General features: G+C 42.1%; 1 protein-coding gene across 1 annotated transcript in view; it reads left to right on the top strand.

The window, feature by feature from the left end:
* The window catches only part of LOC147902982 (uncharacterized), a 437,346-nt gene that overhangs the window by 405,113 nt on the left and 15,138 nt on the right, over positions 1 to 17,095 (top strand). Inside the window, exon 35 of the mRNA XM_087373981.1 lies at positions 12,762 to 13,010. Coding sequence (XP_087230107.1) covers positions 12,762 to 13,010 — 249 coding nt within the window. The remainder of the gene's footprint in view (positions 1 to 12,761; positions 13,011 to 17,095) is intronic.

The raw sequence follows: 17,095 nt of genomic DNA, 5'->3' as shown, positions 1-17,095 counted from the left end.
GATGAATCAATGAATCATCTAGGCAAAGCCCGATGATTGCGATGGCCCTCGAATTGTGTTGCTTCCAAATCTTTCATGTTTGAGGCTCCGTTGATGCCTCAAGTGCTTCATCATCTTCGATGGCATCCCAAACATTCTCCTTCATGAGAAGGAGTTGCACTTTTGTTTGCCATGTAGGGAATTCGTACCCCTTGAATTTGTCCACAAGAAGAGAGTTGGTGGAAAGTGAACCCATAAAGCTGGCAGCTAGGAGAGAGAAGAGTGATGGATAGAATGAAACGCACAGGGGAGTTGGGGGAGAAATGGAGGGCTAAGGAAGAAATGGAAAAAAAATGACGGACAAAGGAAGAAATGGGAAGAAGTGGGAGAAATGGCAGGCAAAGGAAAATATGGCGAGCACAAAGGAGATGTAGGAGAGGAAGGAATGGCGGGCAGAATAGCAGCGGGTAGAGAAGAGGAGCGGGCAAGCTGTATGGGCAGACTGTACGGCACAACAGTCCGTACTGTTGTACGGCTGTTCATACTGCTGGTACGGACAGAGAAGCGGGCAGAAATGACGAGCTTGCTGCTTGCTGCGAGCTGGGCACTAGGCCAAGAGAATGGCGCCTTGGAGCGAAGCATGGGGATGCCACGAAAGGAGCTGAGCTGCCTCACACCATTGGAGTTGCCACGAGCCTTGAGTTGAGTTGCCATTGTTGGTGAGGCTCAGGGTGGAGGGAGTAGAGCTCAATATGGAATTGGAGAAGCCATTCCTCCAAGGGGAATGAGGGAGAGAGGCTTCAATGTCCTCAATCTCTTGGAAGATAGTCTAGCTCTGATACCATATGAAGATGCAAGACATGGAAGCAAGACTAGAATGATGATTATAACAATGAAAGTACAATGCCTTTATAGGATAAGCACACACACTCTAAGTGTCAAATGTATATGGGATAAGTCCCATATTGACACGTGGCACTCTAGGATATAAAGTAGTATAGTACTACTCTAGAACACACTAAAAGTCACTCAATTTTTATTTTTATTTTTGCAAAAAAGAGACTTCTATTAAGTAAGAAAGAAACTCGCTAGAGCAAGCTCTGTGCGGAAATACAATATGCTAAGCATGTAATAAAAACACCTCAGAGGAATGAGGTAGAAAGAAACCAATGCTGAGGCTGAAAATGCCGACTCAACCCTGTAGAAGTCTCATCAAAGAAGGGAGAGCCTCTCCAATCTCTGAGAAAAGTAACTCTCCTGGAGGAGGCTGCTCGAGATGATCCCTGCATGGTCACCCAAATGGCCATTAGAGTGTGTACCGTATCTATCCAAGTACTGGCCAAGATTTGAGAAGGGTGAACTTGAGAACCTTCCAAAGCCTCAATGCATCATGCTCTCCAAATGTGCCATGCTGCAATGCTAGCTAAGACCTCCCAAGGAGAGACTCAGCCATCTTCGTTCGTTGTCCCTGCATGAGCAAACAACATTATGCCAGGCCAGACATTGTCTTCAACTCAATGATCATAGAAAACTGGTCAAATGGGAGACTAGAGCCATACAAAGAGCCTTTATAGATAAAGGCTGCTCTTCCAAAGAATTTTTCAAAAGCTTGCATCAGAGAAGATTAAAAACAGAAATTTGCAGGGTGCTCATGCCTGATGGATCATGGACCACCTCGAGGTCACAGCTTGCTTCTGTTTGTGTGCAACATTTTTCTCAGCAATTTGGTTCTGCAGTTCCTCCCTCACAGCAACCTTTGGTTGCACGAAATTTGCTGTTACAACATGTTTCTCCTATTATTTCCACTACTCAAGCTTTGGAATTGGAGGAACCTTTTACTGAGAGGGAACTGTCAGATGCAATCAAATCCTGCGGAAGATGGAAATCTCCAGGATGGGATGGTCTTACGGTTGAGTTTTTTCTAGAATATTGGCCTCTTTTGAAGCATACATTGCTGCATATGGTGAATTCTGCATGGCAAAATCAGAAAATGCCAGACGCATGGAAGAGAGGTATTGTTAAACTCCTTCCAAAAAAACAAATCTGTGAATCTTTGGCAGACTGGAGACCTATCACCCTTATGCCAATCATTTACAAAGTCACTACAAAAATGATTGTTGATCGGCTAAAGGGGTTTCTACATGATGGGTTGCATTCTGCTCAATATGGCTTTGTCCCGCGTAGGCATATCACAGATAACATTGCTAATGCCTATGTTGGAATTGAATATGCCAAATACACGCAGCAAGATGTTTTATTATTGCAAGTTGATATTGCCAAAGTCTTTGACACGGTTGAATGGGATTTTATTTCATCGACTACTATGCACGCATTGGGATTTGGCACAAAAATGCAGCAAGTTATCACTTGGCTATATCAAGATAGTAAAGCTGCCTGCATACTTTCAGGGGATATTTCTACATCCTGGACTCTTGGCTGTTCTGTTAGGCAAGGATGTCCCCTAAGTGCTTTACTTTTTGCAATAGCTACTCATCCCATGCTTCAATATCTGGACCACCTTTTGGACACTGACCGGTTGCATGGTTTGGAGATTACTGGCAGTCGCAGCATGATCACTCAAGCATATGCTGATGATTCATTCTTTACTCCAAAAAATACTCGGAGTGATCTGTCCATGATTATGCAGGCTCTTTCTACATATGGATTGGCTGCTGGTCTTCGGGTTAATTTTCAGAAATCCAAATTGTTGCCGTTGCATGAGCAGGAATGGCACAGTCTTCTGTGGCCTGGGGTAATTGTCCCCGCCTCTCAATTTATTCGACATCTCGGCTATCCTCTAGGTTGGGAGCTCACCCGCTCCCAACAAACTGATTGGGTGTTGACAAAGTTGAGGGAAAAACTTGAATATTGGAAGCTTGCAACTTGGCCACTACATGTTCGTTTGCGAATCGCACAATCCATTTTGATAGCATACATACAGTTTTATTTGCCTCTCATTATGTTCACTAAGGCAGAGCTGAACTCCTTTATGTCAGCTATCATGGAAATTTTCTGGTGTGCTAAAAATGGCAAGAAAAGTCTCAGATTACTTTCTATGCATCGTCTCTGTTCTTCAAAGATGCACGGGGGTCTAAACATTCTCAATATTCACATGCATTTACTTGCTCACAGAGGACAAATGATGTTGCAGTTTATGCAAGGAGATCAGCCGTGGGCTTTAATGATCCGCTCTCTCTTATTACATATTCATACTTCTGCATTTGGGCATTCGCAGCCCACTCCGTGGGATTTCATATTTGGCTCTATCGAAGGCAAGATCAGAGGCTGCCCTTTTGTTTCTGGCTTGCTTTTTGATTGGAAACATATCTTATCCCATTTAAAATGGCATGGCCGAGACTCTTTGTCGAAAAACTCCTTGAGGGCTGAGAATATTTATTGGTCTAAAGTATTCCACCCTTCTTTGGCCATTCAAGAACCAAGAGGCATCAATTCTGTGGCAGATGTACTTCAGGATGATGGCACACTTTTATCCTTTTCCATGGCTGCCAGCAAATACGGTTTGGGAATGACTCGATAATTGTGTTTCATCATTTGACCTACTGACAAGAGGTTCTTACTGAGCTTCAGAACATAGAGCACATCTTTTACCAATCCTTTCGTACCAGTGAAATTGTTCATAGGGATAACGCATGTCCCTTGAATCGGATTTGGTATATTTTCTGCTGTGTAGATGACATTTTTCTAACCTTCTAATGGCTTCATTTCTGTGAACCATTCCTGATGATTTGTCATGTGAGATGATGCAACGTTGCCGATATACCAAGGATCCTATTCCTCTTGGTCGACTTGATAGCTGTAATCCTCTTTGGGATTGAAATCAGAGTCTAGGTACACTATATCATTCTGATGCATTTCCTCGCTTGCAAGAAACATATTTCCATATTCATTTGCAAAATGACTATGCATTAGGGGAATTTTGGACTCAAAAAGTGCCTCTTCCATTGTTTTAAGCTCTTGGCCAATGAGGAGGCTCAAGCATTAAAAGAATGGAGGTTTTCTTCCTCCTCCTCATTGGTGGAAGTGAATGGTCCCCACCCCAAGTTACTTAGATTACCAAAGTAAAGGGCCTTTGGAGAAATTGTGACTTTGTAGGGATGGTTGGATCATAATTTATCTAATGGTTGGCAAGCCCTTTCATCTCTGCAATCCCATCCATTGGATCACAGACGATCTAATGGATATGATTTAAGGTGCTTTAAGCGCATATCTTTGACGTTGGATCGTGCTCCCACGCTACAGCTGCTTGTTTCTCCCTCAGTTTGACACCCTCGAGGTTCCTTTTGACAACCATTTTTTGTCCCGTACGCTCTGTCAAAAAATCCGAAAAAAAAAAATAAAAATAAAAATTAGTACTGTCGAAAGTCCGTACGATTCCGTCCGTACAGTCCGTACAGCCGAGGAAGTCCGTACAGTTAGCTTGTCAGGGATTTTTTTTTGAAAATCCGTACAGTCAGTACAGTTTTGCCCGTACAGTTGGGGGAGTCCGTACAGTTTGCCTATCAGGGAAAAAAAATAATAATAAATAAAATTTCATACTGTCAAAAATCCGTACGATTTCGTCTGTACAGCCGGAAAACACCATACAGTTTTGTACCTGCTGTGCTTTCCTCCTTGTAAAGCGTTGCTGCTTCCAAGTTTTTTCCTTAACTCGAATGGCGGATTATTCCTATGAGAAAACCTTTCACAAAGACAAGTCGGTTTCCAACAAGAAACAAAAACAGGTGATGGATTCAGATGATTCCCTTCATGACTGTGCTGAGGCTTAGCTTGTTTATGAGGTTATGCATGAAGGGTTTGAAGACACCCGTAAAGTTTGGAAAGATCCACTTCCCACCACTGGCATTATACTGAAATTTTCAGTTGATGTTATTGTAGCACCTTTCTTTGAGGTTGCTACTCATATAATATAATCAATCAATGATTTCACCCAAAAAAAAAAAAAGGGTGTGTGTGTGTGTATGAGGCAGTGTGTATATGGTGAGGTGTGTGTGTGTGAAAGACTCTCCGCAATTTATGGAGAAGCAAATTGCCGCTCAAGCAAAAGCTTTTCCTATGGCGTTGTCTTACAGGAACCTTATCCGTGGGGGTCACTCTGGCTCAACGAAGGATTGCATCTGCTTCCTGTCTTCGATGCATGGCCCCTTCTGAAACTGTGCCTCATTTGTTTTGGATGTGTTCCAGCACTAAGACCTTCTTATGCAAAATTTCCATGTCGCTTCGCCTTCGTTTCCCTAACTCACCTTTTGGGAAACATTTTTGGCTTTTTGGCAGACTTCCTGCAACCCTGGTCCATTACTCTTTATTTTTGAACTGGGTCAGATATTGGGCTTTTTGGACCATCTGGCAGGATCACAACATGCGATATTTTGGGAATCTGTTCTTGCAATCTTATGAATATTTCAGACTCTCCCTACGGCAATCTATCTATGATGCTTGCCATCAAGGAGATCTTCCTCAGTCATGCCTGGAAATAGTTTTTCTTTGCTTTTGATTTCCTGTTGAGGCTCTCTGCTTTTTTGAGACCCTCATGTAAATTTTGCTGATAATATGATCATGGATTTACCCAAAAAAAAAAAAAAAAAAAAAGTGTGTGTGTGTGTATATGGTGAGGTGTGCCCGTGAGCCTCAGCTTCTTGTTGCGTTGTATCAGAGCTCAAAATACAGTGATTACTATCTATCGTACAGCCTGCCACAGCCCCATACAGATTCCGTACAGGTGTACGGCCTGTACGGACTGTTTCGCCGCTACAAGTTGCTGCTGCCAGTTCATCTCCGGCTCCTGGATCGATTTTATACAGGGATTTGCTTGCGGACTACATCTATACACTAATTTTGAAGGCTCTTTGCTCCCGTTTCTCTCCTCTTGGGTCTCTGGGTCTGGTGCACCTTTTCCATTGCCAAAATCTTCCCTCTTTCTCTGAAATATAGTTCATCTGGGAAATTTTACTAGTTTTTTCTCTCCGTTTCCTCTATAAAACTGTTTTTTATCTTCTCTCGACCTCTACATCTCTCTTTCCCCTTTTTCTCCTTACAAATACACTCTTTTTCTCTTCTCTGTGGGGTTTTTTGTGGGCTTTTTTTGGGACTGTTTTTTTCTCTACTATCACTTTACAGGTACCTCCTTTCTGGGTTCTACTTTCTTTCAAATCTATGGCTGAATATTCCTATGAAAAAACTTTTCAAAAGGATCGTTCAGTTCATTGCAAGAAGCAAAAGCAGGCTGAGGGTCAGCATGACCCAGTACATGATTCTGTTGAGGCACAATTGGTCTATGATGTCATGCATGAAGGATTTGCAGACACAAGGAAAGAGTGGAAAGACTCGGCTCCATCGGTTGGCCTCATAGTTGAAGTGGATGAAATTGTGGATCCAGTTAGAGAATATGCCAAAAATGCAGTCATTTTATTTTTCCCAGGCCGGATGCCACCTGCTGCAGAGGTAGGCAACTGGTTGACTCGCACACTGGCTGGCTCGTTTGTTTGCAAGGTACACTATGCAGCCAGGGGTTTTTTTGAGGTCATTATGGTAAATGAGATACACAGGCAAATGCTTTTGGAACATTCGCCCCTCTTTTTTAGGCAGCAAATGATGCACGTATTGCCATGGTCTCCCACAAGGGATTTTCAGGCTTTGATCCGACACCGATGTCTGGTCTGGGTTGAAGTTGTAGACTTCCCGCAATGCATGGCTTCACTCTTGCCTAAAATTGTAGCGACTTTAGGCAAAGTGGTCTGCCCACCACAGGCTAATGGCAACTCGAATCAATTTTGCATTCTCTGGGATACTGATAACCCCACACCAGACTCTTATTCCGTCACGGTGAACAATGTCGACATGGGAAGTGCCTTTTATAAATTGAAATGGAGATTATTTGCAGGGGCTTGCTTTGACTGCAAAAAAATTGGACACATGGCTTCACAGTGTCCAATGAATCAGCATAAAATGCCTCCTGCTACTTTGCCTGTTCAAATGCCTACTAAGGATGCTCCTACCTCCATTGGAAATAAAAACAAAGGTAGTAGACAGTTTTTTGGAACTCAGGATAAAGGCAAAGCTGCAGTAGTTTCAAATGGGAATGTTTCTTCACATTCACCTCCTGCTATTCAACCCTCAACAAAAGGACCGAAACCTTCAATGGATGGATGGCAAAGTCCAAGAAAAGTTATTTCTGCTCGAAGACTTCCACCCCCTCGCACTTGGAATGGTGCGTCTTCTAGTGGAAACTCCCCATAGGTCAATACAGGAATTGGGATCACATGGGCTGCAGTGACAGCTAGCAGAACACTCTTCCCTGAAGAAGAGGTTGCTGCTTTGCTGTCTACTCCTCAGGTGGATATTTCTTCTCAGGGAAGAGGCCTTGACACTGAGATAGAAATGCAGGGCTGACATCATGAAGTTTGCTGTTGTACATAGCTGTTATTTTATTATAAATATCTGTAAATATGACTGCTCATATCAAATGTTTTACGCTTAATATCCATGGGATGTGTGACAGTAGGAAATGGAAATCTGTGTGGCTGTATATCAATAGATTTCAGCCTGACATAGTGGCATTACAAGAACACAACCAACATGTCTATGCAGGAAAGACAGGTCACTACTGTGGCTATGATATTTTCTATGCTGGGGAGCACTCTTTCTCAGGAGTAGTCTTTCTGATCAAACATGAGCTTCAGCCAGTTATTGCTTTAAATGACAATAAAGGCAGATGGCTTATTCTTCAATGCATCATTCAAGGAGAGGTGTTTGAATTTGCTTCTGTCTATGCACCTCAATCCTCTCGAGAAAGAACTGCCATTTGGGATGCCATGCAACAATATCCATGGAGATATCATGCCTTTATATGTGGGGATTTCAATAATGCTCCACAACAGGGTGACAATACCTCCAGACATACTCATATGTTAACCCCTGAAAGGCATGCATGGTCTCAATTACTGATGCATCTTGATTTGGTTGATCTTTGGAAGGAATTACAGCCTTTGTCACCCGGATACACCTTCCAACATAATGCCCTTTCTTCTTATCAGGCACGTTTGGATCGATGGTATAGTGTAGCTCCGCAACAAAATGATGATGTTACATGCAAAATGTGGATTGACTATACCTTTGTGCATTCAGATCATGCACCTCTATGGTTGAGGTTATCTTTTTATGATATGCCAGATGATAGATTACCACAAAGGCGACATCTGATCGTGAACAATAGCTATTTGCAGCATGCTGCTTTCAAGGCCATGGTTACTGAAGCATCTCACTCTGTGTCTTCTCACAGCCATATTGATATTGATAATGCATGGGATTCTTTTGTTTCCAAAATGCAAGTTGTGATTAGAGGTTATGGCAAGTCTTACATGAAGACTCTGAGGGAAACTATTGCTCAGGCCAAATTCACTTGTCAAGACCTCAGCGAACTCAGCCATCTTCGTTCGTTGTCCCTGCATGAGCAAACAACACTATGCCAAGCTAGACATTGTCTTCAACTCAATGATCACAGGAAACTGGCTAAATGGGAGACTAGAGCAAGACAAAGAGCCTTTATAGATAAAGGTTCTTCTTCCAAACAATTTTTCAAAAGCTTGCATCAGAGGAGATTAAAAACAGAAATTTGCAGAGTGCTTCTGCCTGATGGTTCATGGACTACCTCACGGTCACAGCTTGCTTCTGTTTGTGTGCATCATTTCTCTCAGTAGTTTGGTTCTCCAGTTCCTCCCTCGCAGCAGGTTCTGTCTGCACGAAATTTACTGTTACAGCATGTCTCTCCTATTATTTCCACTACTCAAGCTTTGGAATTGGAGGAACCTTTTACTGAGAGGGAATTGTCAGATGCAATCAAATCCTATGGTAGATGGAAATCTCCAGGATGGGATGGTCTTACAGTTGAGTTTTTTCTAGAATATTGGCCTCTTTTGAAGCATACATTGCTGCATATGGTGAATGCTGCTTGGCAAAATCAGAAAATGCCAAACACATGGAAGAGAGGTCTTGTTAAACTCCTTCCAAAAAAGCAAATTTGTGAATCTTTGGTTGCTGACTGGAGACCTATCACCCTTATGCCAGTCATTTACAAAGTTACTACCAAAATGATTGTCGATCGGCTAAAGGGGTTTTTACATGATGGGTTGCATCCTGCGCAATATGGTTTTGTTCCGCGTAGGCATATCACAGATAACATTGCTAATGCCTATGTTGGAATTGAATATGCCAAATACACGTAGCAGGATGTTTTGCTATTGCAAGTTGATATTGCCAAAGCCTTTGATACTGTTAAGTGGGATTTTATTTCATCGACTATGCAGGCATTGGGATTTGGCACAAAAATGCAGCAAATTATCACTTGATTATATTAAGATAGTAACGCTGCCTGCATACTTTCAGGGGATATTTCTACAACCTGGACTCTTGGTTGTTTTGTTAGGCAAGGATGTCCCCTAAGTGCTTTACTTTTTGCCATAGCCACTCATCCAATGCTTCAATATCTGGACCAGCTTTTGGACACTGACCAGTTGCACGGCTTGGAGATTCCTAGCAGCCGTAGCATGATCGCTCAAGCATATGCTGATGATTCTTTCTTTACCCCAAAAAATACTCAGAGTGATCTGTCCATGATTATGCAGGCTCTTTCTACATATGGATTGGTTGCTGGTCTTCGGGTCAATTTTCAGAAATCAAAATTGTTGCCGTTGCATGCTCATGAATGGCATGGTCTTTTGTGGCATGGGGAAATTGTTCCCACTTCTCAATTGATTCGACATCTTGGCTATCCTCTAGGTTGGGGACTCACCCGTTCTCAACAAACTGATTGGGTGCTCACAAAGTTGAGGGCAAAACTTGAATATTGGAAGCTTGCAACTTGGCCATTACATGTTCATTTGCGAATAACACAATCCGTTTTGATAGCATACATACAATTTTATTTGCCTCTCATCATGTTCACCAAGGCAGATCTGTTTTCCTTTATGTCTGCTATCATGGAAATTTTTTGGTATTAAAAAAATGGCAAGAAAAGTCTCAGATTACTCTCTATGCATAGTCTCTGTTCTCCAAAGATGCACGGGGGTCTGAACATTCTCATTCAAATGCATCTACTTGCTCATAGAGGGAAAATGATGTTGCAGTTTATGCAAGGAGATCAGCCTTGGGCTTTCATGATCCGCTCTCTTTTATTACATATTGATACTTCTGCTTTTGGGCATTGGCAGCCTACCTAGTGGGATTTCCTATTTGGCTCTATCCAAGGCAAGATCAGAGGCTGCCCTTTAGTCTCTCGTCTGCTTCTTGATTGGAAACATATTTTGTCCCACTTGGAATGGAATGGCTGGGATTCTTTGTTGGGAAATTCTTTGAGGGCTGAGAATATTTATTGGTCTAAAGTATTCCACCCTTCTTTGGCCATACAAGAACCCATACGTTCTTATTTTCTCTCTTTCAAAGGCATTTCTTTTGTGGCGGATGTACTTCAAGATGATGGCACTCTTTTATCCTTTTCTATGGCTGCTAGCAACTACGGTTTGGGAGCTCATTATCGTCCTTTATGGCATAGGATTTCAGCAAAATTTCAACCGTTCTTGCCGGTACCTCGTTTGTAACTTCAGAATAGGCTTGAGGATTGGATTTTACATTCTTCTTCCTCTTCAGCCCGTCCTTTGAAGCTCTCACATATCACAGTGTCATCTCTGTATAAAGTGTTATTATTTCCGCCTTGGATTTCTGACAGAGCAAATACTGTTTGGCATATTGATCGCCCACTAAAGTGGTGGAGAAAGTGACTGCGTCTCCTTTGGCATTATAAAGTCCCTCTTCTGCAACAGCTTTTCCTTTGGCGAGTCCTACTTGGCATTTTTCCATCTGGCCAGTTACTCGCACATAGACATATTGCTCCGGCTATTTGCCACAGATGCCTACACTATGCTGAATCTGTGCTTCACATCTTCTGGCACTGTCCACACACTTGTGATTTCATCGCTCTCATCCAACAGAGGCTTCGAGCGAGATTTCCTACTGTTACTTTTGGCAAGTTTTTCTGGTTGTTTGGTTTTCATCCAGCTAGATAGGGTTTTGACTTATTTTTTGTATGGGTATGCTACTGGGCACTGTGGACTTTATGGATGGATAGAAACCACAGAGTTTTTGGTAATCCCCTATTTTCATCTTTTGTTTTTTTCAAACGATCTCTGCAGCAATCATTCTATGATTGCATTCAGACTCGTTTGATTGATCAGGATGTATATACAGCTTATACTGAGATTTTCAGTTGAGTAGTAGTTACTCCACTTTCGAAGTAACTATCCTTGAGGGCTGAGAATATTTATTGGTCCAAAGTATTCCACCCTCCTTTGGCTATACAAGAACCCAGGCGTTCTTATTTTATATCTTTCAAAGGCATTTCTTCTGTGGCGGATGTACTTTAGGATGATGGCACTCTTTTATCTTTTTCTACGGCTACTAGCAAATATGGTTTGGGAGCTCATTATCGTCCTTTATGGCATAAAATTTCCGAAATGCTTCAACCTTTCTTGTTGGTACCTCGTTTGGAACTTCAGGATAGGCTTGAGGATTGGACTCTACATTCTTCTTCCTCTTCAGCCCGTCCTTTGAAGCTCTCACATATCACAGTGCTTTCTCTATATAAAGTGTTGTTACTTCCGCCTTGGATTTCTGACAGAGCAAATTATGTTATGGATCGCCCACTAAAGTGGTGGAGAAAGCAGCTGCGTCTCCTTTGGCATTATAAAGTCCCTCTTCGGCAACAGCTTTTCCTTTGGCGAGTCCTACTTGGCATTTTTTCATCTGGGCAGCTACTCGCGCATAGACATATTGCTCCGGCTGTTTGCCACAGATGTCTAAATTTTGCTGAATCTGTGCTTCACATCTTTTGGCACTGTCCACACACTTGTGATTTCCTCGCTCTCATTCGATAGAGGCTTCGAGCGAGATTTCCTATTGTTACTTTTGGCAGGTTCTTGTGGTTATTTGGTTTTCATGCAGCTAGATAGGGTTTTGATTTATTTTTTGTATGGGTGCGCTAGTGGGCACTGGTTGAGATAGGTTTTGTATGTAGGTCTAAATTGAGTGGAAGAATCTTCAGGTACAAGCAAATAAGGCTGGAAAATTTTTATGAAGTTATATAGCATTTGCATAATTGGTTTTGTAATGGAGATTGAATGAAACCTCTCTTTGACGAAAAAAAGTGTGTGCGCACGCGCACTCTATGTGTGTGTGTTGACCGTTTGCTTGCGGGCCAGTTAGATTACTCTTAGTACCTGGCATATATGCAAGTTTTCTAAAGATGTAATTGCTCTCTCCTTATTGGAGACAAAATTTTCTTATATAATGATCTGAATTTCACCACCCCCCAAAAAAAGGTGTGTGTGTGTGTAGATAGATAGAGAGAGAGAGAGAGAGAGAGAGAGAGAGAGAGAATGTCCGCACCTGCCCATACATTTATGCATGCCTACTGTATGCATGCATGTGAGTGCACACGTGTGCGTCTACAGCATGCCTATGTGCATTATTGCAAACATATATGTGTGCATGTGCACATGCACTCTGATATACACAATATGAATGGTTGTATGGGCTGATCTGCATGCATATGAATTGAAGAGCACACAGTGATAAATGCTGTTGTAGACAATGGTACAAGCAAAAAAATTTTGTCATGATATAAGAAAAATATTTTCCCAATTTTTGAAGGATTATACTTCCAAAAGTTTTTTTGCCACTGGCTATACTGAGCACATACTTGCTTTCATTTCCAGATTGAATACCTCGTGGAAGGAAAACTGCCAGATGATCTTTCTGGAGCTCTGATTTTTAGCAACACTGTAATCAATGGGTTGAAAGAAACCATCAAAGAGCATGGATCAGAGACTTCAGCCCTTAGAAAGCTTCAAAAAGAGCTTAGAAAACAGCATACCTCTCTGGTCAGAGAGCGCAAGTCCAGAGATAGTAAGATTGCGGAGCTGGAACAACGTGTCATTGATGTTCAAATGCTCAAATTTGGACAGGTCCTTGTACACCAATTTTGTGTTACAAAGCACGAACAAAGTTCCAATAACAAACTCAAATCAGAAAATGGGGGGGGAAAATCTGGCAATACTTAAAATCGTATCTCCACACATCAATAATCTGTAGCCAAGTGGTGACATATGACCAATGAGGGTCAAGATTTTTGCTTTATTTCTTGCTCACAATATAATAAATGAGATCAACTGTAAGAAAAGTCATAGCTAGTCAATGAGATCAAATAAATTTATTTTCTTTCCATAGAAAAGAACATTACAAAATGTGGTAATTTCTTCCATTCAAAACAATTATACAAAAGGTGGGAGATCAAGGACTCTTTTCCTGACCTCTAAATATGATAGAAGAGCCAAGGGGGCAGTCTATAGTGCCAAACGACATTCCAAGTAGCATCAATTTAAAAAAAAGGGAACAATATGAGTTCCTTATGAATGAGATCAATCTCTCTCGCACTGCTGGCAGAGAGCCCAGTACATCTCTCCTACTAAGTCTTGATGGTAAAAATAAGGTCCACCCAAATAGAAGCCAATATATTAGTCACAGTTGATGGCTGACGGCCTAAAACATGTGCACATCTCGAATACCAGATCCACCACAAAGTCGTGCTGGATACCACCTCCCAAGTTGAACCAATGAAACTCCATGAGGTTGCAAAACTTGCTCATGAGTTTCATGTCCAAGGTTGGGGGACTAATAGAAAATATGGGCTTACAGGAAGGCTCTATATATGGGTGCACAAAGCTAGTCGAGTGACATAAAGATTTGTGTAGACACATACAATGACACAGTGGTGTAGGATAGACTAGGACTTAGTTTATTATGGTGTGTAGTACTTGGGTACTATATATACCAAGTACTTGTACTTCATTTTCATTGAGCATTCTATTGGAGTTTTTGTGTGACCAGTTCTTGCTCACTCACTAGCACCCAGTTCTTGCCTTGCTTCCCGTCACCAAGCAAGTTCTCCGGCGTCAATGTGTTGTCTTGCTTCCCGCTCCTTTCTGGTGTTGACGCTCAGCTCCAGCCCACAATGTTTGTCAAGCACTCTGTAGCAGCAGCATATTTTTTGCCGTACAACATCTCCATACATGGCTGTACGAAAATCTGTACAGCATGTCCATACAGCCCATTACCGCAGCAGCCAGCTTGTCCGTACATTCCGTACAGAAATCCATACTGTTGCCCTACCAGTTTTGCCCATCTGTACCAGCATGTCCGTACTGTGTAGTCCATACAGTTGCAGCACGCTCCAGCCGGTGCACTTTGTTCCAGTCTGTTCGTGTGTTGCTCCAGCCCCCGTGCAAGTTTTTTGGCTTCTAGCGTACAGGTGCATTTGGGAGATTTTTTGTGAGCCCATAGGCACACAAATGCACTTGAGGTGCATTCTGTTGGTTGATTGCAGAGCAGTCGCTTCCACTTTGCAGTGGTTGATGCCGTATGTGCAGTGATTGCACCGAGCAGTCAGAGGCACTTTCGGTTCAGTTGCATTCTTCTTTGCAGGTGCATTTAGTTGGTTGATTGCAGGGTAGTCATTTCACTTTGCAGTGGTGGTTGATGCCATACGTGCAGTGATTGCACCAAGTAGTCAGAGGCACTTCCCGTTCAGTTGTATTCTTCTTTGCAGGTACATTTTTTGTCAGTGTTATTTTTGCAGTCATCAGGATGTCTCAGAATGAGAGCTTCGGTATTATGATGACCGAGGGTGATAAGTTGGAAGGATCCAACTATGCCTTGTGGTCATTCATGCTCAATAACATTTTGGTTGGCAAGAACTTATGGGATATTGTGAGTGGTGATGAGACTATGCCTGTTGCATCTAGTACTAGCTCATCCTCTACCACCACTTTTGCTACTCCTCCCACCACTTCTACTACTCCTCCTGCCGCCGCCACTTCTATTGCTGCTCCTTCTCTGGCACTTTTGGAGGAGCAGAAGCAGTTTGATCATAGAAATGCCCAGGCTTTGTTCTTGATTGCCTCATCAGTGAAGAGGCACATTATGACAACCATTAAGTCGTGCATAGATGCAAAGGATGTGTGGGAAAAGTTGGCAAACATGTATCATGTCAAGAATGAGGCAAGGGTCATCGCATTGACCAATATGCTCAAGGAGTAGAAGATGCAAGAAGGTCAGACAATCACAGAGCACATTACAAAGATCCTTGATCTCAAAGATCAGCTAGCAAGTGTTTATGAGATAATAGACAATAAATTAGTCTCTATAACTCTCAACAGCTTGACTCTCTCTGATGGCACATTTGTAACCTCTTTGACTATTATGCTCAAGGCAGTTCCTCTCTCGTTTGATGAGCTAGTTAGGTTGTTGTTCTAGGATTCCTGTCAAGGTGAGAAAGCACTTGCCACCCAAGGAAAGGGAAAATTTCAGCAAAAGGGAGGTCATTTTCAGAAAAAGAACAGCCATTAATTTCAGTTTCTTCTATTGCCCATGATCAACACATGCTTGTTGAGTTTCAAGATGATCAATGCAGGATCAAGGATCCCAAGAAAGGGTATGAAATTGTGGCAACAGGTACATATGATAAATGGCTATACAAGCTTGATGCTCAGCCCTATGTTCAACATGCTTTGGCTGTCTCGTTTGCTTCTCCAAGTGATATACGGCATGCCAGGTTTGGTCATGTTGATTATAGAGCATTGGCCTACTTGTACAACAATGAAGTGGTTCATGGAATGCCAAAATTACAGCTGCTAGATAATGAAGTGTGTGAAGGGTGTGCTCTTAGCAAATTGCACCGTCTTCCTTTCAAGAAGGATGGCTCAGGTTCAGTGAAAGGCACTAGAGCTTAAGTGATGTATGTGGTCGCATGAATGTGACAATCGATAGAGGGGCAAGGTATTTTGTTACCTTCATTGATGAATATTCTAGATTCACATGGCTTTTCCTCATGAAGACTAAATCTGAATTTTATTGGTTCAAAGAGTTTAAAGCCTTGGCTGAGAACCAAACCAATTCTAGAATACAAACATTTTGTTCAGACAATGGGGGAGAGTACACATCAAATGCCTTTGAAGGGTATTTGAAGGAAAATGGGATCAAGCATCACAAGACCATGCCATACACACCGCAACACAATCCTATTTCAGAGAGAAAGAATAGGACACTTATGGAAAATGACAAGATGCATGCTGAAATGCAAGAAAGTGTCAAAAGCATTTTGGGGAGAGGCCATTACTACAGCCACATACATACATAATAGATGCCCTACAAAATCTTTGGTGAATGTGACACCTTTTGAGAGGTTTTAAGGCTCAAAGCCAAAGGTTCAACATTTCAGATTGTTTGGCTCAGTTGCTTATGCTTTGATTCCATCTCATCTTAGATCAAAGCTTGATGACAAAAGCATTTTATGATTTTGTTTAAATATAGTATAGAAATTAAAGACTTCAGGCTCTATGAACCAGCATCCAGGAAGATAATAATCAGCAGAGATGTTGCATTTGCTGAAAACGAATGCATGCAGCCCACTACTGTGCATTTGCCACCTTATGATGATATTCCTTTGGATATAATTCAGTAAGATGATGATGATATGGGTTCTCCAGAGCATACTCCTTCCTCCTCTCATACTTTAGCTAGTTTGCCACATGTTGAGGATGATTCTCCCTCAAATGTTCCAGATGAGCAGCCAGCTAGTGACGGAAAACAGGCCAATGTTTGGATACATTATCACCGTTGTGGAGTCGATCAACCTCAGGATACAACTCCAAGAGGTACAAATGAGAAAGCCATTCCAAAATGGGCAAGGTTGACCATTTCGGATGCAAAGGATCAGCCTACTTTGGGGAGAACCAGGGAAATCACAAAAAGTGCTCATGGACAGGTCAATTTTGCATCTATGACGTCCGTTATGGAAGCTGAAATTGAGCCTCAAATGTTTGAGGATGCACAGGGGCATCCTTCATGGCAGAAGGCCATGGAATCTTAAATTAGGTCCATTTAAAAGAATGCCACATGGAATTTGTTTGATGCACCCATTGGTAAAAATATTGTGGGCGGGATCCTCCAGAGCAGCTTACTGCCAGGAGAGGTACACTTTTCAGAGTTTGGA

The sequence above is a fragment of the Dipteris shenzhenensis genome, chromosome 4 (assembly GCF_047967505.1).
Source record: "Dipteris shenzhenensis isolate YYH24624 ecotype China chromosome 4, Dip_SZ_1.0, whole genome shotgun sequence".
NCBI classification, from domain to species: domain Eukaryota; kingdom Viridiplantae; phylum Streptophyta; class Polypodiopsida; order Gleicheniales; family Dipteridaceae; genus Dipteris; species Dipteris shenzhenensis.
Note: the sequence above shows the minus strand (reverse complement) of the source record. Positions and strands in the feature narration are given on the sequence as shown.